Raw genomic sequence first — 27432 nt, 5'->3', positions numbered from 1 at the left:
TAATTTTCAATATCTTCGTATCATAACATGGTTCGTTTTTTCGATTCTGGAGTTTTTGAATTTAAAATTTTTAGTTATTAATTATTATAAAAAAAAAACTGAAGAAACAAAATTTGAAACATGAAAAATGACAAATCAGGAAAGTAAAACTTGAAAAATTAATGAATTGAAAAAGAAAAAAATGAACAGAATCGAAAAATTGGGAAACCCAAAAATTGTGAAGTTCAAAAGTTATAGAATTGTCGAAATCTGTATATTTTGCTAGGTACCGACTTAGGCATTTCTTTTAATAAATTCTCAATTTGTGTTTTTTTTTTATTGTAATATCTTGAGTTTGTATGTATGACTTCATTTGTTTTATTCTTAGGTTAGTCAAGTTATGCACTGTTAGCTAACCTTTTGTACTGTTGGGCAATAAACTTATCTTATCTTATTTTAACATCGTAAAGTCGAAAATTAAATATTAAGGATTTAAAAAATTAAAAATGAAGATGCATATTCTCAAATTGAGGACACCAATAAAACGAGAAACTGAAAAATTGCAAATCGAAAAATTGAATAAATGAAAAATTAAAAAAGTCAAATTGAAAAAACAAAAAATTATAAAATCGAATAATTGTGATGGAAAAACTCAATTGAAACAAATATGTAGCTTGCTTCTTTAAATTTTTTTAATTTTTTAACTTCCCGTTTTCCAAATGTTACTACAATTATGCAATTTATTCATTTTTTTTATTCGAAAAGTTGAAACATGGAAAAATTAAAAAAATCGTAAAAATGCAAATTCGAAAATTGGAAAATCAAAAAACTGCAAATCAAAGAAATGAGGTAACAAAAATTTGAAACATGAAAAATTAAAAATCAAGAAAGTAAAAATCAAAAAATTAATGAATCAAAGAAGAAAAAACGGACCGAATCGAAAAGTTGGATAACCCAAAAATTGTGGAATTTAAAAATTATAGAATCGTCAAAATTGTAAAGTCGAAAATTTGTGACATTGAAAGATCGACAAATTGAAAAAGTAAAAAATTAAAAACTATAATATCCAAAATTTGGAAAATAGAAGAACTGAAAAAATTAAAAATGACAACTCGAAGAGTTGAATATCGTCAAATTGAAGAAACCAAAAAAATATGAGAAACTGAAAAATCGCAAATCGAAAAATTGAAAAATTTAAATTAAAAAAATTAAAAATTATAAAATCGAATAATTGTGATGGAAAAACTCAATTGAAACAAATATGTAGCATGCGTCTTTAAATTTACTTTAACCTTACATACATATCTTTACTTTTACTTATAAGGGTTATCACTAAAAATGAATTTCGCAAAACAAAATCTTATAATTATTCAAAAACTCTTGTTTTATGTATCTTCCAATAATTTTTTCGTTTTGTGGTTTTGTGTTTCTTTTCAATTTTTCTATTTTCAATGTTTCGGTTTCATAATCTTTCGTTTTTTCACCTACTATCTTATTTATAATTTTTCCAATTTTTCAATTTATCGTTTCTTCAATTTTTCGATTTGTAGTATTACATTTTATCATTTTTCAATTTTTAATACTTTATCAATTTTTTTAATTTTTCGTTTCCTCAATTTTTCAAGTTATTAACTCTTATTTTTCATTTTCTCGATTTTATATTACAATTTTTAATTTTTTCATTCCTGTTATTTTCTCAAAGCTTCTTACATTTTAATAATTTGTTGTTATTCAATTTTTCAAGTTCATTGTTGATTTTTCAATTCCTCGATTTTCCAATTTTTAAATTTTTCACTTTTTGGATTTCCAATTTCTTCAATTTTCAATAATTTAATTTTATAATACATGGCTCGTTTTTTCAATTTTGCAATTTTTGGATTTTCAATTTTTCAGTTATTAATGTTTAGATTCTTCAAATTTTCGTGTTTTTAATTTTTTAGGTTCCTTATTTCCAAATTTTACAATTACGCAGTTTTTCCATTTTTTTTATTCGAAAAGTTGAAACATCGACAATTTAAATAATCGTAAAAAATGCAAATTCGAAAAACTGGAAATTCGAAAAACCGCAAATCGAAGAAATGAAGAAACAAAAATTTGAAACATGAAAAATGAAAAATCGAGAAAGTAAAAATCGAATTTAATAAATGAAAAAATAAAAAACGAACAGAATCGAAAAATTGGGAAACTCAAAAATTGTGAAATTCAAAAATTATAGATAAGACTGATTTTGGCAAACGCCATACCCTCTGAAAAAATAGAGGGCGGGTGGGCGGGACTAGTATTTGGTAAGATAAGACTGCTTTTGGCACTTTTGACATTTTCGACCATTTTTCAACCAGTCATTTTCGTCTACGTTTCTTCGAAAAGTCGTACCATTTTTCCGAAATCGTTCATTGAAATATTGCAATTTTTACAGTTTCTTAAAAATAGCTCGCTATAAAAATTTTGTAGATAAAAAAGCAAATACTTTGTTGTTTTTGTAAATATATTTACAGAAATATTTAAAATTTGTTTATTTGAGCGGATAAAGAAATCGGGACAGTTCAGGCGGATGATAAGAAATAAATTTAACAGAAAATAGTACAACAAAAAAATTAAGATTAGCGTTTTTTTACTGTTTTCGAAGAGTTGCATATCGTCAGATTGAAGAAACCAAAAAAAAACGAGAAACTAAAAATTTCAAAATTGAAAAATTGAAGAAACGAAAAATTGAAAAATTTAAGTTGAAAAAACAAAAAATTATAAAAACTAATGATGGTGATGGAAAAACTCAATTCAAACAAATTTATAGCATGCGCCTTTAAATTTACTTTAACATTACATACAAATCTTTACTTTTACTTATAAGGGTTATCATTAAAAATGAACTTCGCAAAATAAAATCTTATAATTTTTCGAAAAATCGGGATTTACATATTTATCTTCGAATAATTTTTTGATATCACAATTTTTCGTTTTGTCATCTTCTTTTTTTTCAACTTTTCCATTTGCAGTGTTTCGGTATTATAATCTTTCGCTTTTTCACTTACTTATAGTTTTTTCAATTTTTCGATTTGCAATTTTACAGTGTTTCTATGTATATTACAATTTTTCATTTTTCGATTTTTCAGTTTCTCAATTTTTAAAATTTCGATTTTTCAATGTTACATTTACCTCAATTTTTCAAGTTATTGATTTTATATTACAATTTGTCGTTTTTTCATTCGTTTTATTTTCTCAATGTTTCTTTCGTTTTAATAATTTCTTGTTATCCAATTTTCCAATGTCTTTAATTTTCACTACTTTATTTTTATACTAAGTACTTCGGGGTTCGTTTTTTCAATTTTGTAATTTTTGAATTTTTAATTTTTCAGTTATTAGTGTTTCGATTTTTCCAATTTTCGTTTTTTAATTTTTTAAGGTCCTGATTTCCATATTTCGCAATTATGCAATTTTTCCATTTTTTTTATTCGAAAAGTTGAAACATTGAAAAAGAAACAAAAATTTGAAACATGAAAAATTAAAAATCGAGGAAGTAAAAATCGAAAAATTAATTATGGAAATAGAAAAAACGGACCGAATCGAAAATTTGGATAACCCAAAAATTGTATAATCCAAAAATTATAGAATATATAGACAAATTGAAAAATTAAATAATAAGAAATTGAAAAAACAAAAAGTTATAAAATCGAATTATTGAAAAAACAAAGAAAATAAAAAACCAAAATGAAAAATTGCAAAACGAAAAAAAAACAAACATTGAAAAAATCAAGTCAAAAAAACCTCGGTAATGTTGTTTTCGCCTCTGCTTTTTACTTTATAATAATAATAATAATAATAAGCTTTATTTTTCTACGGGTAATCACCCATTTACAGAAAAATAATAATCTATAACATAGCCAGTGCTTAATATAATAAATAAATAAACTAAATCAAGAACCATGAAGATAATAATAAAAATAATACCTTTAATTCTAAGGAAAATATTATTGTACAGTATTTAAAGTTGTAACGACACATTCATTAATAAGATTTAAGGAATCAGCGTCTATGTCACATAGATGTGACACACTGTCAAAAAGTCTGCACATAATTAAGATTGGAGACCTTACTAGAACGTTGGAGTTTTGAATATCATAATAAAATGTATGTGTATTACTTGAGTTGAAGCGGGGAACAAAATATTTAATTTGTGACAATAGCTATGGACAATCTATCATATTGTGAACAAGATTGAAAAGAAATTTAATAACAATGAATGTGCGACGAGAGTTTAAGGATAAGTAATTAAATCTATTTAAAAGTAAGGAATGATCATAGCCTTGCGAGGGATAGCTGCCATCGACAAAATAGATCAAAAATTTCAGGTACTGTCTTTGAACAGATTCTAATTGGTTTATGTAAATGTTGTAACAAATTAATACTCCATATTCGAGTTTGCTTCTGATTAAGGAAGAGAATAAGATGTTAAGAGGTTTGACATTGGTGAAATTTTTACAATTCCTGTATATAAAACCGTACATTTTGAATGCCCTTGCTGTAATATCTTCTATATATTGATTGAAGGTAAATTTAAAGTCGATGGTAATTCCTAAATCTTTCACTTTATAGGTGTATGCTTCTTGGAGACACAATACAACATTTGCTCTTATTTAGGTAGAGGCGATTGTCAGCACACCATGAGGAGATGGAATTAAGATCCCTCTACAGAAGTATGGAGTCAGTCAAAGTATTTATGCTACTATAAATTTTCAGATCGTCAGCAAAAAGTAGTTTTCTAACTGAAATGGCATCAGTTGTGTCACTAATAAATAATAAAAATAAAAGTGGCCGCAGGTTAGAAACCTGAGGCACACCGGAAGTCGGTATGTACATTTCAGAAAAGGAGTTTTTGTATCTGACACATTGCTGTCGTTGCAACAGATAGGACTTGAATAGTAAGAGCAGTGACTAAGTGAAACCAAATTGCTTTATAGAAGTTATCAATTGCAAAAACTTTTAATAACATTTCAAAGAAGCGGAATTTGTTGTGCTAGACGTTGCACTAGAATTTCAAAAACAACAATATTTTTGCAAAAGGACCAGTTTTTAGTAATTTTATTTAATTTACACTCAAAACGTTGTAACACATCTATTTTATTTACTTTAAGGAAAGTTGTAAGCAATGATCTAGTGCAAACACAATATTATCTAGTTTTTTGTTTGAACAAATTCGTTTGTGTTTTTTTTTAATGTATTGGGATCTCCATTTGTTGTGTAAGAAACACTGAAAAAATACTGTAGCGCCTAAACCAAGTGTCTGCAAATCATATAATTTCAAAACGGTATATGTGAAGAAATTTTGAAATCGAGTTGTTTCATAATTGGTTAATAGGGTTTAAATCTGGCCTGTTTTAGAAAATCAGAATTTGTCAATAAATGCATCTATTTTCAAACACAACAATCAAGTAATATAACACAAGCTATCGAACATTTTCACTCTTCTTGTAAACATTCTTGCACAGAAGTATAATTATTCCTTGAAAACGTGTAATTTATTAGTGAATATTTAAAAGCACACTGCTGCTTGGATATTAAACAGTAAAATAGAAGCTGCTGTAAATGCTGCACCATTACAATATGCTAAAAAACGTGATGTTATTCGTGACAATGTAGTGAAAGGTATTGAACACAGTAATCATAGAAGCATATTAATAACAGGAAAACAAATAGGAGAAGATCGCAGGTTTGTTTGATTAATATTGTTCCTCCCAACATTCCGCACAGTTAAAATTATCGCAGGTGCGTTCGATATATTTAAGTGCTTCACCGTGATTACCGCAGAAGAAAGATAAAGTGATTTCAAATTTTTTTGTATGGACGAAAATATCGAGACGACACCATAAGAACGCGTTTCCACATTTACGAGGGAGTGTCGATAAACTGCCGAAGTTTTTGCAGTTCCATAAACAAGACCGAAAGCCGAAAGTTACCATGAAAACGGGTAATTGTTCGACAAATATAGTTCCCCCAAGTTTGGTGAAGCTATGAATTGATTTTTTAATCAATTTTTTGAGTAACCTATATAAGCATATCTATAAAATATGAATGCACATGTTTTTGCACATTTTAGATGGGATTTATTCGGCAAAATTTTGAGGTGACGTCGTTAAATTTTGGGAGGAGACAAGCAAATATATACAGGGTGACTGCGAAACATATGTAATAATTTTAAACACGGCATCCCCTACCCTAGTAGTGTCGAAATATAGAAAAAGCAAATTAAAAATCGAGTGGGGCAAAACCCCCATGAACCACCCTCGATATGAAGTCACTGATCCACCTTGTAAATAAGAAGTGGAACAAATTTCAGTTTCAGTTAAGAGTAAAACCGACTTTTAGTTCATTCATACATTCATTCATGATTCAGTGCGAAAGATTATTTGTTGTAGAAAAAAATGGTGTTTCTGAGAAGGGCCGATTGTTGGTAATGCTTCATGATGATCGACTTTTTATTCTGACGGATGTTTGGTCCTGCAACTTCAGCTGCAAGTCGACGAGTGATGATGTGGGGCAATTCTTCGACGCGTTCCAAAATTTGTTCTTCAGCGTGCAGTATTCTTAACACCTTAACACCCAACTCTTTGTTCTTATCACTCAACTCGAGTTCGGCCCTGTCAGACCAGCAAAATACAGCTGGGCCTTCACGCCCACCGCTACCTTACACTGACTCTCACGGACTCCGACTAACTACGACTAACTGCCCTTCAAAATGCACCCTCGAAATCTGAGATATGTGTCTTAAGTGGGGTTAATTATTAAAACTGATTGGTTTTCTCGCCTTTAAGACCTGCACTGAAAAATGCGCTTACACTACATACCATTTATTTCCATTTTGTTGCGTTTCCTTAGTTAATTATGTTTAAGCTAGATTTAAGTTCTCTTGTTTTTTTTTCTTTTTGTAGCTTGCAAAATTTTCTTGCATTTTTATATTGTTTTGCTTAAAGTTAAGTTGAATAGCCTCGACTAGACTTATATTTTGCTTTTTTTTTTTCTTTATATACATAGCCATCTTTTCACAACAAGAAACGTAGAACATTATCCAAATGGTGCATTTTTGCAAGGATATATGGATTTTGCAATTATGGGGCGGAGCCTAATTGCAAAATCGATATTTCCTTATACAAATTTTGACGGAGGGTATATCTAATTAGGAATAAACATCAATTTTCTCATTCATCTTCAATGAATAAACTTTGCAGCTAATTTTTTTATGTTATTATTGAATCATACTAACAAACAAGATCTGTGTATCACATGTACCCCAGGAAATTTATGTTGTTTTCAAAAAATGTATACTAATGATTCCGATTAAATACTTACTCAAAATTTTGCAAAAATTTCGTAGATTTGGTTTCTGGACGGCTAATAAATGGTGGTAATACTTGGTTGGTAATTTCCACCAACAAAAACGTTTAGCCTAGACACCGTTGGAGTGACTTCAGGATATAGAACTTACTTTTGGTGCCAACGAGGGTTTCGTAAACAAAAATTTTGATATTCAGTTTTGATGCTCTTAGTGCCATAATTACAATTTCGTCCATAAACGTGGAGTTAAAACATTAGTTTTTCGTGCGTCCACGAACTAACAAATTAGTTTGTAATTCGAGCGGTCGTAACAATAGCGAAAGGTCCAGCACTGACCTCCAGAAGTCGCGCAATATATCAGTAGGTACGCAGTAGTCAAAATATTTAATTTTGCCAAGTAAAATTCCTCTAATTACCCGTTATGTTTTTCTTCCTACAAGTGTGTTCTTTTCGCTTGGCTAAACCTCGTCCAGCACAAGGAATCGGATGTGGGAGCGTTCGCCGTCTTTTATTCAGCAACCGAACGGCCGAACAAAAATGTGCAAGTCATAAATTATCATAATGATACTGCATTTGTTACGAACACAAATTAACATAATATATTATGACTAAGCCGAGACTATAATTACGAGGATTGTGCTGACGGGCCGTGTCGAACCGAGCCGCGTAGGCGGAGAGCAAAATAACGTTCGCCTGACTTAGTTTCCATTAAAACACTTTCTATTAAAAATGGTAAATTACCATTCGCGCACTCACCTCATTATTACCTCATCTTAATGCGATTTTCAAAGTTCTTGGGACCGTAATTACGCAACATAAGACGGTGCCGCATACCATCAAGGAATAGACTCTTTGTGCTCTTTCTCGCTTCACTATATTACACACCTACGGGGGAGATTCGAGGAATAAAGGACCGAGCAAAAAATATACCTTTTTGAAATCAATCAAGCTTGCATTATGAGATAGTGTGACAGGTTAAGTTTATTTTTGGAATTAAACTTCTAGCATCATACTGTGATCATATCACTCTACAAAATCGTTTACCGAGTTAAATTTTTTGGAAAACTGATACGTTTATACAACGACTGGGTTGTTAAGATCCAGTTTCCAAGTTTTAAATGATGACTATGTATTAATTCAGTTTAGTATACAAATCAGGCGCCAGGCTACTATTCATGTGGACAGATGCAATTCTTGTTAATTTACCAAACAGTCTTAAACTTAAACTCAGACGAAATGACGCATGTCTTAATCTCTTTTACCGAAACCAGTCTTACATTTAGTAGCTCATTTTAGCTTAACGTCTCTAAGGTATAGTGCAACTTCTTAAATTATGTAAAGTCCACTTTAAAGCGGAACAAAATTTGGGTACGATTAAGACAACAATGGGTACAAGGAAAAAAAATTACCGTAGACACAGGAAAATTATTAAAATCAATAGTTTTGAGGACGAGTAAAGAATAATACAAAATTGTCTCACAAGTTGAACTGCATGCCTTAGGAAAGCCAGAACAGGTATTTTTTAACATCTATTTCAATGAGATTTACAATAAAAAAAGTTACACAAAGAAATGCGTACGTAGTTAGTTTCTTTTGTTGCAGAAATTGTAAGGATAAAATATCAATAGCAGTTCAAGTGTTGAAAAAACAATGAATTTTCAACTCGTTCAGGTTTTCATGATATATATGTAATTGCTTTCTAATACATTTTGAAAAGTGAATTACCTTAAAAGAAATTTGATAAAATGGTTGATATAAGACTAAGGGTACGTGTCCACTTGAGAGTAGATAGTTATCTAGAGAATTCCCCTCTAGTTTGTACACCGCCTTTAGTGTTAATTTGCGATTTTATATTTCAGAGTTGTGTCGTTGCAATTAATTGAGATATTGTTACAGTGAGACATCTAAGCTAGACGCAGTTATATTGTACCTTTGGGCTGATTTCGGAAGTATTTCTCGCAAGTGGACACGTAGCTTAAGAACATATTTTAAGGAACAATTAATAAAGCTGTTGCAATATTTTAGCTACAGTTAATATTTTTCTATTGCGTTGGTTAATTTCTAAAACTAGTTTTTATACGGTTATAAATTTACCAAAACGAAAAAATGTTGTTGGTGCCTTGACAAAAATAAAAATTAGTCTGTCCGATGAGAGTGACGAGGACACTGTGCAGCAATATTTATTAATAAAAGATGTGTTATAATAATTATTTATAAATGCTTTATACACTGAAAACTTCGGAAAGCTCTTTTTATTGGAAATGAAATCAACTCCTCTTATAGTAATGGATCAATTACAAACGGGTGTCCTTTACAGTAAATCCATCACTACCCACACGAGTGGGTAATGACCAGTGGGTAATATACCGGGTGTTCCAGGTAACACTTTCGGGCGCAATAACTCAGGTATTTATGAAGGGATTTTTATGAAATTTGAAACAGGTGTAATATAATAGGCAAAGATTAGGCTGATAACAAAAAAACTATTTTATCGTACAAAAAACGAATTTTAACACAGCTTCCTGTTGTTAAAAATTACTCAAAATTGCGTTATAATTTTAAGCAACTAAAATAACGCCTGTGCGCGAAAAATTAATTAAATCACTGTTTTTGTTTAAAAGAATGACGATAATAAAAACGCAAAAATTAATTAATTTGTTTTTTTTTAATTTAATAGTGCTGTCGGTGCAAAACAATTGCCTGCGTCGCCGAGTTCAATTTTGTGCACCCCTGACATTTTTGTCAAAATCTGACAAGTTATTGAAAATAGTTCGCTTTTCTTTAATCATTAAAACAGAAATCATTTTAACCTACTGAGAATGCCGTACAGACCTACGAGTATATGAAACAATCAGGACTCTTATGGAACGGTATCCCGATCACGAATTTACCAAATTCAAAGTACAGGGAATAATAAACTTATTTGAAGATACGGGAAGTGTACAAGACCTAAAACGAATGAAAAAAAACAAGATGTCAAATACATGATGAAATGATTTTTTTTTTTTTAATATTTCAGAACAGAATTAAAATATTATTAATGTTAATAATTCGGATGATAGTGAGAGTGGAAGCGAGGATGATAAAAGTAGCCTTGAAAATTTAGATGTCGATATGTTTTAACTTGAAACTTTTTCTTATTAAAGCTTCCGTTTTTTCGTTTTTTAATCAAGTTCAATTAATTAAGTCATTAAATGGTCCGTGTGTCTGCCGTCCCGGATTTTTATTAGACAGATAATCTCCATTCTTGTTAAATTTTACATTTATATTAGGTATATCATGTAAATGGTAAAACGATAACCAAAATTTGTCTAATCATCCCCAACACTAATGTGATGACGTCACTTCAAAATTGTACATAGTAAGTGAGTTTTAAATTGTATCAAATAACAGTCTTACACATGTAGTTTATGACTCATCCGAATTGAGATTTTACCAGAAAGGTCCAATTGGAAAAAAAATCAAAATTAGGAAACAACATTTTGACATTTAATTTGGAATCTGCAAAATGCTTCGAAATCTTGCAGATGATTTACAATTATGATAACATTGATAACCATGATAAGTTTTTATTCAAAATATATTTACTTGTCCACTCCAAAATATTGATGACGTCACCTGAAATGTTTGCCGAACAAATCCTAACTAAAATGTAGAAAATATGATGTGTCTGTACCTGTAATTTATTATTTAATTCATATTTTTTGGATTTGCATATACAGAGTGACTCAAAAAAATTAATGAATGCGTGAATATATTTTATTTATTTAATCAGGAACTGCAAAACCGAATGCTGTGAAATCTTGGAGATGTTTTACAGTTATCATAGGCATGGTAAATTTTTTATCAAAGTATATTTGCTCATCCCCCTCCTAATAAATTGATTACGCCACCCCAAAATTTTTCCGAAAAAATGCTATCTTAAATGTGCAATGCAAAGAATGATGAGTCTATAATTGTGATTTATCACTGCATAAATATTTTTTAGATTTGCTTATACGGGGTGTGTGAAAAAAAATAATGACTGAGTAAATTTATTTTATTGATTAAATCAAGTATCGCAAAACTGAATACTTTGATATCTTGACGTTTTGAAGTTATTGTAAGCATGGTAAATTTTAATGAAAATGTATCTGTTTATCAACCCTAAAAAACTGATTACGGCATCTCAAAATTTTGCCGAATAAATTCTTTGATAATGAAAATAATTATTTAAACAATTACAGACTTTTGACCGTATTCGAGATGACGCAAATTTTGTCGATATCTGGGTATCAGTACCTGAAACTACCGATTCACTTGGTAGATAATTACTAGATATATTGCGAATTGTATCGTCGCTAAATTATCAGACGAAGAAGCTGAAAGATCTTATCTTCTGGCCACCAAGTAGCTAGAAGGAACCAAACATTTGACGTTTGTTCGAGTTATAATTATATGAATTTATAGGTATGTAATTAAAATTTTTGTTGGTGAATTTCGTATTATTCTTATTATATTTAATTAAAAAATTAACACAAATCCGATGAATACATCCAAACAGTGCATATCACTTGTCTGGGTCATGCTTTGAAATTATTGGCCGAAACATTTGGCCCTCAATACAAAGACGGTTTGATATCTATTGTTAAACAAATTTTTGTCAAAGCTCTTTTATGGGTGGAAGTTTCTAAGGCGAAGTTCAAATATTTATCGCTGCCACCACTATCTGTTTTTAGGCGCTGGGGAGCATGGCTTGAGGCGGTTCTCTTTTATAGTAAATATTTCGATTCTATCAAAAACGTGAACACACTGTCCTTCTATCTCAATCCCAAAATTAATTTAAACTTTTTTTATACAGGTTATTATGTCATTTAACCAAACTTCGTCACAAGCGATCCCGAAAGTTAAATGGGTGATGGAATGAAGGAATTAACAGCTGCTCTAATGTATATTGCATGCCATTTTAAAATTAGAAACGAAGGTATTGGACAATTAGAAACAGTAGGCTTGTCTTTCTTTAAAAAATGGTCCAGGTACGGTGACCGCGTCTGTGTTGACTAATTTCGGATTTTAAGGAACTATTTTTACTATTACTGTTAGCTAGTAGTCTATAAAATATTCATTTTAGATAGTTTAGATTGATACTCATAAGTGGTTAAAGACCTATTATCAAAATTCTAACCGCCTACGAGTGATTACATATATTCACTAATGGCAATATTATTTCATTAACTTTACAATAATAATAAGATATATGGCGTCTTCATAAAATATTGTAGTCAAGGAAGACCATGACTTTGTTGACACTGTGTGCTGCCATTCACAGTTTTGTGGAAACGATTACATTAATATTGGATTTTTTATTTTTAACGTCACATTAGTGGCTGATCTGTTTCGGCACCAACGCTTCATCAGATTCTGTCGGATGTCAATATATTTTTTATTTTTACTGATGACTTTTTTCCCACACTTTGTGCGTTAATTGACTTGTCTTCTTGGTTTCATTTGCTGTCTTCACACTTGTTCCAACTTTAAGTGTCTCAGAAACAGTTTTTATCAAAACTTCAGATCATTGTCGAATAATCTCAGGCAATGAACACAGAAGAATGACTCTGGTCAGTGTTACAAATAACATTTTTACTTCCCGAGCGTAAGCAAAGGAAGTATTGTAATCGAGTCCGTCGGCCGACTCTCTACTTTTACGTTTTCTCGATCTTTCATGACCCCTAGAAGACGAAGAAATAGGTCTCCCATTTCCGTCTGTCTGTCCGTCTGTCCGTCTGTCCGTCTGTCCGTCTGTCCGTCCGTCTGTCCGTCCGTCTGTCTGTCCGTCTGTCCGTCTGCCGTCCCGGATTTTTATTAGACAGATAATCTCCGAAAGTACTCGACCGATTGTTGTGAAATTGTGTACTTATATTAAGAATATCATGTAGATGGTGAAACGCTAACCAAAATTTGTCTAATCATCCCCACCACTAATGCGATGACGTCACTTCAAAATTGTACATAGTAAATGGGTTTTCAATTGTATAAAATAACATAGTCCTACACATGTAGTTTACAACTCTGAATCGACTTTTCCAGATTTTTGGAAAAAAAATCAAAATTATAAAACAACATTTTGAAATTTAATTTTTAATCTGCTAACCAGAATGCTTTGAAATGTTGCAGGTGTTTTAAGGCTATAAAGAGCATCATAAACCTTTAGTCAAAAAATATTTGCTTATCCCCTCCAAAAACTTGATGACGTCAGCTCAAAAGTTTGTGGAATAAATCATATCTAAAATGTACAAAATATGATGAGTCTGTACTTGTCATTTATCACTCCATTCATATTTTTTGGATTTGCATATACAGGGTGACTCAAAAAAATTAATGAATGCGTAAATATATTTTATTGATTTAATCAGGAACTACAAAACTGAATGCTCTGAAATCTTGCAGATGTTTTAAGGTCATAAAGAGCATAATAAATGTTTAGTCAAAATATATTTGCTTATCCCCTCCAAAAACTTGATGACGTCAGCTCGAAAATTTGCCGAATAAATCATATCTAAAATGTACAAAATATGATCAGTCTGTACTTGTGATCTATCACTCCATTCATATTTTTTGGATTTGCATATACAGGGTGATTCAAGAAAATAAATGAAAGCGTAAATTTATTTTACTGATTTACTCAGGAACTACAAAACCGAATGCTTCGAAATCTTGAAGATATTTTAAAATTATCATAAGCATGGTAAATTTTTGATCAAAACGTATTTGGTCGTCCCCCCAAAAAAATTTATGATGTCACCACAAAATTTTGCTGAATAAATCCTATCTAAAATGTACAAAATATGGTGAGTCTCTTCTTGTGATTTATCATTCCATTCAAATTTTTTCGATTTGCATATACAGGGTGACTCAAAAAAATTAATGAATGCGTAAATTTATTTTATTGATTTAATCAGGAACTACAAAACCGAATGCTTTGAAATCTTGCAGATGTTTTAAGCTTATAAAGAGCATAATAAATTTTTAGTCAAAATATATTTGGTTATCTTCTACAAAAAACTGATGACGTCAGCTCAAAAGTTTGCCGAATAAATCGTATCTAAAATGTACAAAATATGATGAGTCTGTACTTGTGATTTATCATTCCATTCATATTTTTGGATTTGCATATGCAGGGTGACTCAAAAAAATTAATGAAGGCGTGAATTTATTTTATCGATTTAATCAGGAATTACAAAACCGAATGCTTTGAAATCTTGGGAATATTTTAAAGTTATTATAAGCATGGTAAACTTTTGTTCAAAATGTATTTGTTTATCCCTCCTAAAAAAATTGATGACGTCACCTTTAAATTTTGCTGAATAAATCCTATCTAAAATGCAAAAAATATGATGAGTTTGTACTTGTGATTTATCATTCCATTCATATTTTTTAGATTTTCTTAAGAGGTGGTTCAAAAAAATTAATGAAGTCAATTTATTTTATTGATTAAATTAAAGGCAACACTTATTATTAGTATTACACCCCAACCAACCCAATTTGGTAGACACAAAATTTGTTAAAGGAAAAACTCGGTTGAAACATAAGGGTAGCACGCTTAGTTACATCGACTTTAACATTACAGACCTGCATTTGTTTTATGCGCTCACTTGGTTCCGCGAATGTGAAATAGACATGTTTATAATCAACCAATTGTGGATTTCACCGTCAAGAATTAAAATAAAACCCAATGTTTTATATAATAAGCGGAAGTCGGTCGTTTTGTTTACAGTTTCTCTGTTTGACTCTCACGTATGCTGTTACGCCTGTCATCTTAAATTAAGAATGTTTATACATACGTATACGTGAGTAAATTGTTTCGTTATTTTATTGATTATTACAAATCAATATTCAAAACGACCCGATTCATTTTCCCGAAAATTTGAGAATATAATAATTTTATTCTTAGTGTTACACTACATCTATCCCAACTAGTGATGTAAAATTACCGGTAATTTATTTTTGGGTAAGGTAACGGTAATTTTGCAAGTAAAATTCGCGGTAATATTTCATCCAAGTTTACCTTCCCGGCGAACTGGTAATATTACCACTTTGGTAATATTACCACTGTAGTAAAAAGAAAGTGAATAGCTGTAAATAACTTGTATTTGTAAAAGTTTAGTAAGAAAAATAAAAGAAATATACATTTTCATAACATAAAACAAAATATAAATTCTTTTTAAACTTATAAAAGAATAAAACTCAAGAGTATGATCAAGTATGTTGGTCAATCAGTCGGCAATCAGTCTAAAATCGTAGTCTTCATCAGACGAATTATGATCATCTTCATTGTTGTCAATGTCATCATCTTCGTTTGATATGCTGCTTGCTGCGTGATTCAGCTTGCTCTTGCTTTTTCCTAGCTGAATATTATGGGCAATAAACGTGAGCTTTCCAGCACGCTCCACTGTAAGTCGATTTCTTTTGGCCGTGTGAATAGTTGCATATCTGGTAGGTTGTCAGTAAGATGTTAAATTAACTGTTACAATTCAAAACTTACCTGCTAAATGTTCTTTCTGTAGCCGCGGTGGAAGAAGGCAGCGATAAAATATCTGCGGCCATGGTACTTATTTTAGATGTAGAACATAATCCACTCCACCATGTTAAAGGTGAGATCGCATTTTCACTTTTTTTTACAAATTCTTTGCTGAATATTCCATGACCTGCTCTGTACTGGGCAAAACCTTCAATTATCTCTTCAAAGAATTCGCAATATTTAGGGTGCTTCTCCGCAATTTGATAAAATAGTTCTGTAGCCGTAATAATTTCATTATTAGTCAACTTCTTTCCTTTTTGTGATGGGTCAAGTAGATTTGCCAAATAGTGAATCGGTCCTAGAGATTTCGATTTCCGTTGTTTGAATATGTTGTCTAAGATTCCAAAGTTATCATCATCATCATCAAATTTTTCTTGAAGCATTTTATTAATTTCATGAAAACAATCTGCAACCTTTGAAATATGCGGTTCATCCGATTCAAATAATGTAATCCATTTGCTAATTGGAGCAAAGAGTGAATACAATTTAGTGACCAAGGGCCAAAATTCTCTGTCGTCTAATAAAGAAGACTTTGATAAATTCGACATAAAATTTTCTGCAGCAGGATCGACGCATAATAATTTTAATATTTGCTTTAATCGTAACAATCTTCCTAAACACATACTAAAGGAATTCCACCTTGTCCTCACAGGTAACTTTAAGCTTAAACTGACTTTATTCTTTTCTTCTTGAATTTCCTTTAAACGAGCTTGTAATACATGTGAATTTTTTATTTCTTTCACAACTGCAGTCACACTTTTTTTAAAGTTACTTATCTCGTCTAATTTCAAAATATCTTCAACCAAAAGATTAAGGGAATGGCATATGCAACCATATTCTAACATGTATGAAAATTCGTTATGAATTTCTCGCCGTGCCTTTCTTATATTGGCACCATTATCTGTTATAATAGCTAAAAATTTATGTACTCCAATCTCTTCCAAAACTAATTTAATTTCTTTTTTTAAAAACTCCGACGTATGTCGATTGCTTTTTGTATGTTCCGTTTTGTAAAAAACTGGTGTGGGTGTATTTATTACATAATTTGTAATAGAGTCGTTTCTTACATTGGACCACTGATCGCACTGTAAAGTTAATACCGAAGCTTCTGAAATTTTAGATTTCACACAAGACTGTATTTCTTCAAACTGGGTATCCAAGAGAGAAGTTGATAAGATATAACGACTTGGAAGTTGGTAGCATGGTCTTAAACTTTGAAAAAACTGCAACCACACATCAGATTCGCTCATCGATAGTGGAGACCCAGATACAAAAACGGCTCTTGCAAATAAATTATCTAATTTTTGTTTCTCGTTAGGATGAATCTCATCAAAAAATGGACGAATATTTTGTAATTTGGTAGTAGATGTTGTGGAATTACTACTACAAGCACTACATAAAGTAACTGTGCTCACTGTAGAAATATTGGAAGAACACAAGGCATCATGGTTATTATCAGCAGTCTCTTTATCAGATTTTATGTCAGATTTTTCTGTAAATTTTTGTGTGCTCGTTAAAAGTTCTTTTTTATTTTCGGGTGAAATTTTGAGGCAATTTTTTAAATGAGTAAATTGTCTAGTAGCATTTTTTTTAAAATGTTTTTTGCAGTACTTGCACTGGTAGATATCTGCAGTTGTTTCGATATAATGATTCCACACGGATCCCTTTACCTTTCCCATTTTACTAGAATAAATAATTAAAAAAATATATAATAGCACATGAACATAATGCAGAATCAATTCATTAATCAATAAGTATTGGAAATAAAGTTAGGTTATGTTAAAAGGTCAATGCAAAACACTGGATGTAAAATGTAAAAAAATAAAAAGAGGATATCGGTATAATCTCGTTTATACTCCAACATGATTTTTGTGTACTTACCCTTTAAAAACAAGACTTCGTACAGGATACAGGGCACGGACACGATATATTAAAATTATCGTATCGCTGCTGTATCTGATGTTTGAAGCGTGATCATTGAAGAAAAAGAACAAAGAACGTTCATGTCAAGAATTCGCGCATAATTTATATTTTTACACCACAGATGGCGCACCTGACACAAAATTAATATAGAAAATTAACAAAGGGTAATATTACCCAAAGTCCATTGTAATATTACGTAAAATTTCCAATATTACCGGTAATATTACTTTGGTAAAATTACCACCCACATCACTAATCCCAACTGATATACGTGTCCTTGCAAAAATGTTGATGACGTCATCGTATTTTTTTTTAAATTCCCACTACAAAAATGTAATGAGAAAAAAAAACACAATAGGCATGCAGTCGTCAAGTTTCCGACAGCGAGGGAAGTACTGTCTAAACTCTTTAGACCAATTTTTTTGGTTAGGATGGGTTATTCTTTGGAACAAAACACGTTCATCATCATGTCCTATTACCGTAGTGGGGTGTTAAATCAGAATGCGGACTGGGCGTACTTTCTAGATTATTTTCGACAAATTTAACCTCACTTTTTGGATTTCATTATTTGAAAAATTATTGTTTCTTTGCAAAACAGACCAGATGATTTGTTTTGTTCAACTCTAATCGACTTTTCAAGGTGTAATTCATGACAAAGCCCTTAAACGCTTTTGTGATAATGTACAATTTTCGAAGGTCAAATGTATTGCAGTAGCGTTCACAGATGCTTGATAACACTGGAACTCCTAATGCTCTGGCGTATTTTCGTGTCTATTTAAAATGAAATTACACCGCAAACCTGGCATTTCAAGTTTTGATACATTTGACAGATTTGTTTTGACCCTGTATAAAACATAAAAATTTGTGTTTTTACGAGAATGCTGTCACTTAAGACATATATCACAAAATAAGCTTCGTCAAACACTCAATTCAACATGTGCATGGTGTCCCGATTTCTTAAATGAATAAATCTAATAATAATAAAACGCATTACTTTCTGTAAGTTGAAGCCACTATTATAATATTGCTACACAAAGCTGGAGTCATCGTGAATCAACATTGAATTTTCTGGTGGTATAAAAGTGAATTTTTGTACCTTCTATCTGAGTACACCAAATTTTTAATTTATCTTAATACACGTATAGACGATTTATACAACATACTGGCAAAGCTTTGACAAAGCTGCTTTTTGTCTACAGTCAGTCGTAGCGAGTCGATACTGAATTTGAATAAACTCTTTTTTTTGCTGGTATAAGAGCCAAATTTTTTTTATACATTATGTGAGAAAACAAATTTTTAACGTACCTCCCGTCGTCTAAACTGTTTACATAGTCGCAGAACTTTAAAAAAGCTGCTTTTTGCGTTCGGCGGTTTTCTCATCGCATTACTCATACTCCATCGTGCCAATTTAAAACTATCATCTCGACTACTGTTTGCGTCTAGAAAGAATTGCAATTATTAGTTGCTGACGTAATTGTATATTGATTCGAATAAAGAGAAGCGCCAGGCCAAAACCGAATCTCGTTCATTACAGCCTGAGTCATGGGTCGCACTTGAGTTAAATTGCAGGATTAACATAATGCTGATCTACAACAGTCAATGTTTTGCAGGTCCCGGAATCGAATTCTAAGTCGAATTAAAACCGGAATACTCGAGGATAAATTCGATTCCATAAAATGTACAATTTTGGTTAAAGTTAATGCGATTAGGGTGCTACGTAATGAAACCGGCTGTTTTCCGGACGAATATTTGACAAAAGCAAATTCCTTTTTTATCCTTTATTCATCTTCTTGACCCTAATCCCAATTGCGGCCATTCTTATAGCCGGAACTCTTCGTCACTGACAACATGCGAGGAACGATGCAGAATGCACGGATTTCAGTTATTTAACATAAACTTAAAAAAATTAAATCTGCGTGCTACGAATGTCGAAGCACACAAATAAATCACTTTTTCCATAATGAAGTTATATAGAACGAATGTAACATCGATGCAGAGGTTTAGATTGCTCTTCACGTTTTGTTGGCTCCAGTGGATTTTTTCCTAGAAATATTTGAATTCTTTAGATTATTATCAGCTAGCAGATGTGTTTCAGTAAAGTTAACAAATCAACACTAAAGTACATTAGTTGTATTATAGATAAATAATAATCCAAGTTTCGTTGAAAAAAATTTAAAAATATTTCATCTTTTCTAATACGAAATTATGAAACAAGGAAATTAGAAACCTTCCTCTTTAAAAGGTACATTACCGACTAAACTCCGCAATTCTGAACAGATTATTTATAGCAGATGAGTTATTATAATTTTATTGTTTGAAGGTGAGTTATTGTTTGCCTGCAACCTAATTTAGTTCCATCTCTATTCTAAATTTAATCTTTATGATCACTGTGAGCGAAAGAGATTTGGAAAAATTATTTGAATACTTATTTTTAGATGATGGTGTATATTTCATACAATAAAAATTATTTTCTTCAACCTACACAGTATACTCATTGACATTACGTTAAACACTGTTTTACATAATACAGCTGTGTATTTTAAATGTAAATTACCGGTTTTATCATGTGTATTTTTGTAACAATAACACTTGGGTTGTCTATTAAATGTCTTTGCGCAATCTTTAAGCTCTTTTATCTCGTTTTTTAATTTGTCATTGTATGAAATGTAGCCAACCGTTCCAAGTAATGATTTGATGTGGTGTTGTTTGATTGTTTGCAAGATTTTTGCCTGTAGTGTTTGTGGTTGCAATAAACATCAACAATAAAAAATTCGTGATTCATTAGTTTATTAAGAAGCTTACACAGAATGAATAAAGATGTGGAACTTTTACAACAAACACATCGCAACCAGGTGCACATTTTGTTTTTCCATTGATTACTTGCTTAAGACGATGTTTTTACTTACTTTTTAGCTTGATCAGTTATGAGCACTGGACGAATTTACCGTAACATGTATCGACATAGCAATAAGGCAAATAAGAAATGAATTATTTTAGAAGTTTTGTGAATAAATATATGTCTTCTAAATTAACCTCTGTATACATTTCCTAGAATTGTTTTATTATTATTTAGGGCAAAATCATTTTCCATGTTTTTATTTATTCATAATCCTAGACGTTATTTAATGACTATTAGTGCTTTATTAAGTTAGTATTAGATTTTCCGGTTGCCGATAGCATAATTAAATGATATGTTTTGATAAATTGCGTTATTCCGGAATACTTCGTTACTGGTTTATGTTTATGATTGATTTTTATTAGACAGGTATAAATGAATATTGTGATTATTTTAATTATGATTTGCTGTTTGTTTATCACACGACTGAATGATATTTTATAATTTAGCGTGAATGTGCCTTTCAAAAATTTTTCGGCATAATTTTATTATCTTTCCAAGCATAAAAAATTATACGCTTCACAAATTATCCCGATGAGAACATCGTAGAGTTAATGTGTAAACTCTCTGAAAATAAATTTAAGTTTGAAAATCTACGTTTGTAATATATAGATATATGTAAGGAATATAGCGCATGCTGGTATATTCGTACATCTTCTGTAAAGATGTTTGAAATATACCTTGATTAACTTAAAACAAAATTATTTCTGTTGATTTTAATAAATGAACTTATGATGTTTCATGATAACTAAACGAATAAATTATTTCTTTTTTGCTTTTGCTAAAGTTAGAGTTAAATTTTATACATTCCTTACATTCTTAACGATGCGTTTAGTTTACGTACACAAAGGTAAGCAATACTGGGAGAAAAAAGTGGTCTAGATGAGAGAAATGGAATTAACTGGCGATTTTTTGGGCCCTTTCAAAAGTAGAATTTTACAGGAGAGCATGTAAATATTTTGACACTTTTGACTACAAGTCTAGAACAAACGTTCCAAACGGTTATTACTGTTAGTAAGACCCCTTAGCACAGAACACTATTTTAAGAATTTTATCCTGTTTTTAAAGATCTATTTAAAAAAGCAAATATTTTAAAAAAGAACTTTTTTTACGATTTTACGCTGTTCTTACACCACCCTTTTTAAAAGTCCAAATTTTAAGGGTTGTGCGCTGTTTTGAGGAAATATAAAATTCGATTCCGGCTAAAAAAAAATCACTACTGAAAAAATGTGGAAAATACACTTTTTTAAGTTTATTAATTTAATATTCCTTGCCGTTTTATTTTATTATCTTGTTTTCGCGGGCGCTCACCACCTGAGATCCGTGCCTCCGGCTTGAGAGCAACCCCGGCGCTCCCTCCCTCGGAGAGGGAGCTGACGCCCGAGCGACCGCCGCTCCTGACCGAAGGCGACACCCCCGCATAAGCTTAGGTCGGCCAGGCGTGTTCTTAAATCAGCGACACTAGTCGGCCCAAAGCTTGGCACCCAGGTACGCCGCCACTACAATAGTGATATCAATACGACTATCCACCAGTTCAACGCGATTTTGCTTAATGCAGCCTCTAAATATATAGGGAAGATTACATCCGGCCTCATAAAGTAGCTTGATGAAAACCCCGAATGTAAGGAAAGGTGATAAAATAAAATAAGAGAGCATATAATCAATGGAAGCGATGCCCAACGGTTGCACATTTAGTGGAGTTTAAGAAACATAGAGCTAACGAACGATTTTGTATGAAGTAGAGCAAAAAATCTTCTTACGTTATAAGTTTGTACCTACGTACGTTAACCCCTAGGACGCCGCCAAAAACTCTGTGGAATAAGATAAACAGACTTAAAGGAATCGCCTCACACCAAACACCACAAACGTTCTTACGCCAATATATGCTAACCAGAGATGAACAAGAGCTTTCGCCAACTGTATTAACAACAATAATATTTTTCAAAAAATTTCCCCCAATTAAAGCGCACTTCTTCTCTGGTGATATTCACTAAAGGAAAAGACCTAGCGTCTATGCGTCACCTTATGCAGAGCTCCCTACAAGATCTGGACGAATGGTCAGCAACGACGAGCCTCAAATTTTCGACTACTAAATCTAAGTGTATGTTGTTCACTAAACGACAAGTTCAAGAGAAACCAACTCTAAAACTGGGAAATGACAACCTACAGTATGTAGAAAGAAATAAATTCTTCGCCACACATAAATGTTCTCAAAGGAACCTGTTCCAAACTGCTTAACCTCTCAAATGTCTTGACGATGCTCACCGTGCTGTCAGAAATGCTCATCGATAAGGCGTTGGATTGGTACCGAAAAACCAACCACTCTGGTATTCTTGGGACGACTTCATCGAGGAGTTCCGTGACGTCTACATACCGAGATATGAAGAAGTCGTGGAGGAGCAGATTGTGAACCTCCGCCAATGACCTGGAGAGTCTGGCCGAGATATTGTACAGGTGATGTAAACCCTCATCTGGCGCCTTGAAGGATATTCCCCGTTCAAGAAATGATCCAGATAATTGATTAATGACTTCAAATCATCATTTGTGTATTATATTTCACAAAAAATGGGTCTGCATAATGAATATAAATGACAAACGATACAGAGAGATCCAAAATTAATGTGCGAATATTTACCGTTTGCAAAAATTTTAATTATAACAAAGCGACATCATACGGATAATATACTGTGGTTGTAAAGTCTAAAAGAGGTTAATTAAAATATGTGAAAATAAATACGTTTTATATAAAAAATTAATTTGTGTGTTGTGTCTCGAATGCGGAATAGTGACTAGTTAAAAATAATTTTAGAGTGTAGTCCTCAAAGAACTGTACAACTTTTTTCTTGTTCTAATAATAATTAGGAGTAATAAAATATTGATGAATGCTGGTTAGTGACTCACCTGTATATACAAACATTAAACTGACTGACTAATAAATATCACCCGCCAATACTTGCCAAGCTAAGACTGATTCTGCCAAATCATATATCCTTCACCCTCCATTCATCAGAGGGTATGCCATGTGGCCTTATTTAATAAGTACCAATCCCGCCACACGTCCTTCATTTTCTTAGAGAGTAGGTTATTTGCGATTATCAGCTTGATCTTGATTTGTATTTTGTACGGTCCTGACTAGGATAAGCAGAACACGCTCCGAAATCCAAACTCGAAAATCGAGAGATATCGAGCTTCAAAAGCGAAAGAGAAGTAGTAAAAAACAAAGAAGTGAAGTGGAATAAGAGTAAGAAGCACCAAGAAGTCTAAGGACAGCAATTATTAGGGAAAGTGTGGAATCAAAAGAACCTAACCTCCTAAGAGATAGTCTGGGTGACAGTTCTTATCGCGGCACGAAGTAAACAACACAGGAACGTACTAGATACACAGGAAGCAAGAAAGTCGGCCAGGGAATGCTAAACGGGAATCCTGAACCGGAAAAAGGACACAAACTAGTAGAACAAGACAACCAGAAACGAAAAAGAGAAACCTCCTTTTCACCATCACCGGAAGGTCAAAGAGTACAGAGGAAGCAGAAGAGGGTACAAGCAGGAGACATGGACGAAGTAAAGAATATGTTCAAAACGTTAATGGAGGAAATCGCAGAAATGAAAAGAGACCAAAGAGCATACCAAACAGAAGTAACAACACTAAGAGAAGAAAACCAAAGACTGACTGAAAGAACTGGAACAAGCAGAAAGGAGAAACAACATCGTAATCAAAGGAGGGAAACTACAAGGAAGCGAAATAACAGCAGAGGTTGAAGAACTCCTAAAAAATAAGGTAGGAATCCAAACTAAGATACAAGACGCAAGATTAGTCAGCGAAAAATACGACATAGTAGTAGCAAAGACAGAGAACTGGGACACACAAAGAGCAATCATGAAACAGAAGAACAAATTAAAAGGATCAAAAACGTTTATTGAAGACGATTACACCAAACAAGAGAGCGAGATACAGAAGAAAATAAGAGGAATAGCAGCAGCAGAAAAAGAGAAAGGAGTCGAGGCAAAAGTAGGGTACAAAAAGATGATATGGGCAGGAGAAGTCTGGCATTGGGACACTAAATTAGACAAATTAGTGAAAGCACCGTCGCACCCCAAAGAAAATCCAAAAAACTAACAGAGGAAGAAGCCACACACCGGAAAACAATGACGACGTATGCAAAGCTCATGGATGACCCTATAGGAATTACGAAGAGAAAGAAAAACCCGAAAATTAGAATAGGAACATGGAATGTTCGGGGAACATATAGCGAAGGAAAACTCAAACAAATAGTTCAAGAATTACAAAGGTATAATATAGATGTAGCAGCTATACAAGAGACGAAACAAAAAGGCAAATTCATCACTGAAATAGACAACTACATTTTATTTAATAGCGGAATTGACAACAGAGAACTAGAAACAGGATTCATGGTGAAGAAGAGCCTGAAAGGAGCAGTAATTACCTTCAAACCAATCTCAGAAAGAATGAGCTATATAAGATTGAGAAGTACAGGAAAATAAGCCTAGTGAATATACATGCACCGACTGAAGAGAAAGATCTAGAAGTAAAAACAGAATATTACGAAGAACTCGAAAGAGAATATGTGAAAATACCAAAGCATGGCATTAAAATGGTTATAGGAGACGCCAACGCAATGATAGGTAAAGAGAATTGCTACAGGCCAACAATCGGGAAAGAAAGCAAACACCAAAAAACGAATCAAAATAGAGAAAAACTGATAGAGTTTGCAGAAGAAAATAAAATGGTAGTCAAAAGCACCTTCTTTGCGCAGAAAGAGATCTACAAAGGCACATGGATGTCACCTGACGGAAAAACGGTCAACCAAATAGACCACATACTGGTAGAAAGGAGAGATGCCCAACTAATAACCAGATTAAGAAGCTACAGAGGAGCAGAAGCAAATTCAGACCACTTTCTAGTAAGAGCAGACCTCAAACAAGAAATACCGAAGAAAAAAGAAGGAAAGAAGACGCAACGTGATATAAATGTAAACAAACTTAAGAAAGGTGAAGTACAACAGGAATACGAACAAAAGATAAATGAGAGAATAAGATCAACAGAGCAAGACATACCTATAGAAGAAAGTTGGGAAGAACTACAAGAGAACATATGGAAGACCTCGGAAGAAGTACTAGGGTTCGTCAAAAAAGACAACAAAAATAGAAACGAATGGTTTGACGAGGAATGTAGAAAAGCAATAGAAGCGGGGAGGTCAGCCAGACAGAAATATCTAAAATCAAAAAACGAGAAGAACCAAAAAGATTACCAAGAAAAAAGGAAAGAGTACAAGAAGATATACAGAAATAAGAAACGAGCAAAGATGGAAGAACAAATACGACAAATAGAAGAAAACTTCAACAAGAATGAAATAAGGAACTTCTACCAGGACGTGAAAAAAGAGAAAAGAGGCTATCAACCGCGAGTAATATACAGGGTGTTAGGAAATGCTTGCAACAAACTTTCAGAGCAAAGGCATTACAAAAAAAGGAATCTAAAATCTATGAACAACTTTTTTCAAAAATGTATAGTTTTTATTTTAAATCCCCTTAAAAATAAGTATCACACCGTTTTGGAACTGCATGGAGGCCAATTTTTCAATAATACGTTCCATTATTAAAATTTCTATTGTTACTTAGCAACGAATTAGGAATGGCAATTTGCTTTCTATCTATCAAGGGAATCGTTAAAAAAAAGCATCGTTGCTTAGTTACCGAGATACACTAACATTGTTCAAATTGTTTCAAATATTATTGTTAGATTTATAACTGTCATTGTCAGTAATACTCATTGAGAAAAAATGCCAGAATACAGCATAGAAGAATATGTAGACATGCATTTTGTTTATGGGGAGTGTGGAGGCAATGCTAGAGCTGCAGCAAGACGGTATGCTGAAAGTTTTCCTGGGCGTCGACAACCGTATCGCGAAACCTTTTCAGCCGTGGATAGAAGGTTGCGGGAGACAGGATCAGTTTTACCTAAAAATCAGGAGATTGGACGAGGTCGAGATCCAGATATGGTCAACATTGAAGAGCACATTATCAATCGTGTTGAAGAAGACCCGTCAGCTAGTACGCGTGAAATTGCTCGAGAAGTAGGTGTTAGTCACTGGACTGTGTGGAGAACGCTACGCGAATCTCTTTTGTACCCGTACCACCTCCAGCGGGTCCAGAATTTAAGTCCGAACGATTTCATTCCTAGACAAAACTTTTGCCGATGGATAGTGAACAGCAATAATGAAACTCCCGGATTTCTTTCTTCCATACTGATGACAGATGAATGCTGTTTTACTAGGGATGGAATACTTAATTTTCATAATACTCACCGCTGGGCAGATGCCAATCCTCACGCGATTTACGAGACGCACTTTCAACAACGTTTTTCATTAAACATTTGGGCCGGAATAATAGGTAATCAAATGATAGGACCATATGTTCTACCGGAAAGACTGAACGGAGACAATTACTTTCATTTTTTGGAAACACATTTGCCATTGTTATTGGAAGATGTACCTTTAGACATTCGAGGAAGGATGTACTTTATGCACGATGGTGCTCCTGCGCATTTTAGTTTACAAGTGCGACAATTCCTGACGAATGTTTATGGTGAGAGATGGATTGGAAGAGGTGGACCCATCGTTTGGCCACCCCGTTCTCCCGATCTTAACAGTTGTGATTACTACTTATGGGGTTATATGAAATCAATTGTTTATCGAACTCCAGTTAATAATTTAGAAGATTTAGAAGCAAGA

At 32.5% G+C, this 27432-nt stretch overlaps 2 protein-coding genes across 2 annotated transcripts; one reads left to right on the top strand and one right to left on the bottom strand.

Annotated features, from left to right (window-relative positions):
• Window positions 1-15557: 15557 nt before the first annotated feature.
• On the bottom strand, window positions 15558-17541 carry LOC135125715 (uncharacterized). The gene is made up of 2 exons (XM_064051375.1): window positions 15827-17541; window positions 15558-15774 (listed from the first exon to the last, which is right to left on the bottom strand). Exons 1-2 carry the CDS (start codon window positions 17539-17541, stop codon window positions 15558-15560), a joined length of 1932 nt encoding a protein of 643 aa, XP_063907445.1.
• A 7285-nt stretch (window positions 17542-24826) lies between these two features.
• On the top strand, window positions 24827-26179 carry LOC135125714 (craniofacial development protein 2-like). Its single transcript, XM_064051373.1, has 3 exons — window positions 24827-25117; window positions 25171-26106; window positions 26150-26179. The coding sequence occupies exons 1-3, from the start codon at window positions 24827-24829 to the stop codon at window positions 26177-26179; spliced, it is 1257 nt and encodes a 418-aa protein (XP_063907443.1).
• The last annotated feature ends 1253 nt before the right edge of the window (window positions 26180-27432 follow it).

This window comes from Zophobas morio, unplaced genomic scaffold (assembly GCF_036711695.1).
Source record: "Zophobas morio isolate AGI-343-1 ecotype UQ-CSIRO unplaced genomic scaffold, CSIRO_AGI_Zmor_V1 ptg000009l, whole genome shotgun sequence".
Classification (NCBI taxonomy): domain Eukaryota; kingdom Metazoa; phylum Arthropoda; class Insecta; order Coleoptera; family Tenebrionidae; genus Zophobas; species Zophobas morio.
This window is presented reverse-complemented; position numbering and strand designations above follow the sequence as displayed.

Excerpts from the sequence above, each read along its gene's own strand:
- LOC135125715 (XM_064051375.1), bottom strand. The coding sequence starts at position 17,541 with ATGGGAAAGGTAAAGGGATCCGTGTGGAATCATTATATCGAAACAACT. Across the intron at positions 15,775-15,826 it reads ACAGAAAGAACATTTAGCAG|ATATGCAACTATTCACACGG; the intron begins GTAAGTTTTGAA and ends ACAACCTACCAG.
- LOC135125714 (XM_064051373.1), top strand. The coding sequence starts at position 24,827 with ATGACGACGTATGCAAAGCTCATGGATGACCCTATAGGAATTACGAAG. Across the intron at positions 25,118-25,170 it reads AGAAGAGCCTGAAAGGAGCA|TACAGGAAAATAAGCCTAGT; the intron begins GTAATTACCTTC and ends AAGATTGAGAAG. Across the intron at positions 26,107-26,149 it reads AAAGAGGCTATCAACCGCGA|AGCAAAGGCATTACAAAAAA; the intron begins GTAATATACAGG and ends ACAAACTTTCAG.